At 61.6% G+C, this 3,192-nt stretch overlaps 1 protein-coding gene across 1 annotated transcript in view; it reads left to right on the top strand.

Annotated features, from left to right (window-relative positions):
* Positions 1-648: 648 nt before the first annotated feature.
* SOX1 (SRY-box transcription factor 1) overlaps positions 649-3,192 on the top strand; it is a 4,042-nt gene continuing 1,498 nt past the window's right edge. Inside the window, exon 1 of the mRNA XM_075057214.1 lies at positions 649-654. Coding sequence (XP_074913315.1) covers positions 649-654 — 6 coding nt within the window. The remainder of the gene's footprint in view (positions 655-3,192) is intronic.

The following is a 3,192-nucleotide window of genomic DNA, read 5'->3' on the forward strand; positions in this document are numbered from 1 at the left end:
CGAAAGAGCTGGCGAGGGAACCTCTGCCTGCTGAGGAGTCTCTGCAGCAGTCGCCGGGGTTTATTGGAACCTCGGGTGCTTCCCGCAGCCTTTGCGAGACACGCGGGGCCCTCCGCCACGCGAATCGGAGGTTAATGTTGCGGGTGGGGGTGGTGTTAATTCATTTTTTCAATAAGGACTAGATCCACACACACACCCCCCAAAAGAAGAGGACGCTCGGGCGCTAGGAAGTCCCCGGTGTCCCTTCCAAGGGCTCTGGCCCCGGCGTGGCCGGTCCTCGTCGTCCCCCCCCGCCAGGGTAAAGGCAGCCACGACCCCCCCTGGCCGCTACCGCCGGCTCCAGCCGCCGGCAAAACCAGCCCCCCCCCCGGCCGCCTCCCTCCTCCCGGCACCCGGGGGCAGGCAGACACCCTCGCACAGCCGGAGCGGAACAGCAACGGGGTGACTCTCAGCTTTACCTGGAAATCTTTAGCTGATTTGTGTCCGTTTTAATAACCTCTATCCACTGCCTTTCCTAGCGCGGTTGTCATGCTGATGGGAAGGGACCGGAAAACAGTATGAAGGGGGGGGGGAGCAACCAAAAAAAAAAAAAAAAAAACAAAAAATGCGGGAAGAAAAGTAAGGGAGCTGCCTAGGAAAGGGGAGGTGATGGCGGTGAGCGGTCCAGGGCGGAGAAGGTGCGGACCCTCCGCGGTGATCCCGAGGGGGGAGGCTGACAAAGCCCGGCTCCATCCCGGGGAAAGCGAGGGGAGGCAGGGGGAGAGGGGGAGAGAGAGGGCGGAGGGGGGGGGGGCGTCTGAGCCTCCCTGGGAAATCCAAGTTTATTGTCAACAAAGAAGGGGCTGGTCGGGCTCGGAGCCTCCGCCGTCCCGAGCTGCCGGGGACCGGCGGGGCACGGAGCGGGGGGGGGGGTGGGCGGCAGCGGGGTCCCGGGGCGGCCGGGGGGAGCCCCGCGGCCATCGCACAGGTGCCGGGCTTGGAGGGGGGGGGCAGCACCTGGGGTGGCTCTTCCCTTCCCGGAGGCATCTCCCCCGGAGAGAGGGGCAGGGGAGAGTGGCCCAGCGGGGAGGGAGAAAGGCGAGGGGGTTAGAGGAGAAAGTGCGTGTGGGAGAGGGAAAGGGGACGAGGAAGAGGAGGAAGGCTCCGGGCTCCACCTCCCCGCTCGGCGCGGCGCTCCAGCTGCTCTCAAACCAACTGCTCGGTTCTATTCACCGCCGCCACGGAACAAAAAAGTGGCTATTTATTAGAATACTTGTTTGGTATTGTTCGGCTCCACACAAAAGGCGTTTCATTATGTTGGGGTGGGGAGAAAAGCCCCTCTCTCTTTTTTTTTTTCCCTTTCCTTTTCTTTTTTTTTTTCCCCCTTTTCTCTCCAGAGCGAAACAATAACTTGAAATTGTCTTTAAAGTCTTTTCCATCAATAATAAATTTCATTTTCTCCTCTCTCTCCCGCTCTCCCCCTCTCCCGTGCAGGGTGTGTGCGTGTGTGTGTGTGTGTGTGTGTGTGCGAGGGAGAGAGAGAGCGAGCGAACGAGCGAGCGCCGGTGGTGAGTGTGCGTGTGGCGTGTGTCGCCGGGCACTCGTGGCTCGGGCACAGCCGCCGGGGAGCTGCGGCTGGGCGAGGGGCGAGGAGGAGACCCGCCGGCGGAGGGAGGGAGGGCTCGCTGCCCCCTGCGCCAGCCCGGGCACGGCCGGAGGAAGGTGTGAGCTAGGCTAGAGCTGGGGGGGGGGGGCGGGAACACACCAAAAAAAAAAAACCCAAAACAAAACCAAACATCATAATAATAATAAGGCTGCCCCTTGAGCTGATATGTTGGGAGGAGGCTGGAGCTGGAAGAGCAACTGTAAGTGTGCCTCTAACTTTTGAGGGGGTCTTCACCCTGTCTTGGGAAGGGAGGAGGGGAAGCCGGCGAGGGGAGGGCTTCCGAGTTACTTTTGCCGCAAGGAGGGAAGAGCCGTTTGCAATCACTGGGTTATCGTCTGTGACACGGATTTGGGGGGCGGGGGGGGGGGAACAGACAGTGTTTTGGGCTGCCCCCCTCCGCCTTCCCGGGGAAGACGCCTCACTGGGTTTTGAGGCTGGGGGGGCGGGAAGCGGCGGCCGGGGCCGGGGGCTGCGGGCGGGGAGGGCGGCGGGGGCGGCGGTGCCCGGGGCCGGCGGGCGAGCGAGCGGCTCTCGCTCCGGTTACACGTTGGAAAATTAACATGTCGGTGCGCGGGTGCCATTTAGTGAAAGGTGTCTTGGGCAAAGAATCAATTTCGCCGCGACTGACCGACAGGCTTGGCTGTATTAATACTGCCAAAAAAAAAAAAAAAAAAAAAAGGGGGGGTGGGGGGGAGATCAATAGGCAGAGCGGCCCTCCGCTATTACGGCTAATGCCTGCTTAATCTCTGCCCCTCGGAGCGAGCATTCGCAGGGGCTCTTAGCATTGCTCATGCGGCCGGGCTGAGCCCGGCTCCATCTTCCCGGGGAACCGGGGATCCCCGGGGCCGGTCCCCCAGGAAGGTGAGAGCCGCCGGTACCTTCCGACGGAGGCGGCTGTGTCCGGCCTCTCCGGGTCACGTCCCGGCGAAAAGAAACTCCCGGGGAGGTTGGGGCTACCTGGGGCTGTCCGACCCGGGGGTCTCACCCTCCCTGCCCGGCTCCGAGGTGGCTGTACGGCTTCCCCCGATCGCCATAAAGTATCGGGGTGTTTAAAAGGTGAAATGGATTTTTCCTCTCTTATTTGCCGGTGGCGTTTGGGGTCGATCAACAGGCAATGGAGCGAGGCTGTGCATCTATCGATCAGGGAGGGGACGGGTTTTGGCTGAATCTCTTTTCAGAAACAGGTGTTTAAACATGATAGCGGCTCCAGTCAATTAACCCATTAAAAACCCGTTTTATCGCATTGATTCCCGCAGGCTGCCATAAAAGGTTGCGGTTTGAAAGTCTCTTTGTTAAGGGGGGGTGGGGTGCGTGTATATGGATGGATGGATGGATGGATGGATGGATGGGGGGGGGGGTGCGCAAATTGTCCCCAAATGTACAGTAGGCAGGCAGTAAGATGCCAAAGTACCGTTCCTTGTTTGCCTTCCCCCCAAGCAGGCTGTCCCGGCAGCTCAGCGTGCCCCATCTCCGCCCCGGCTGCTCCCGGGCCCGGCTCCGCGGAGGGACGGAGCGGCCGCTGCGGACCCGGGGGGGCCGCCGTGCGG

Source organism: Buteo buteo, chromosome 25, assembly GCF_964188355.1.
Source record: "Buteo buteo chromosome 25, bButBut1.hap1.1, whole genome shotgun sequence".
In the NCBI taxonomy this organism is placed as follows: Eukaryota; Metazoa; Chordata; class Aves; order Accipitriformes; family Accipitridae; genus Buteo; species Buteo buteo.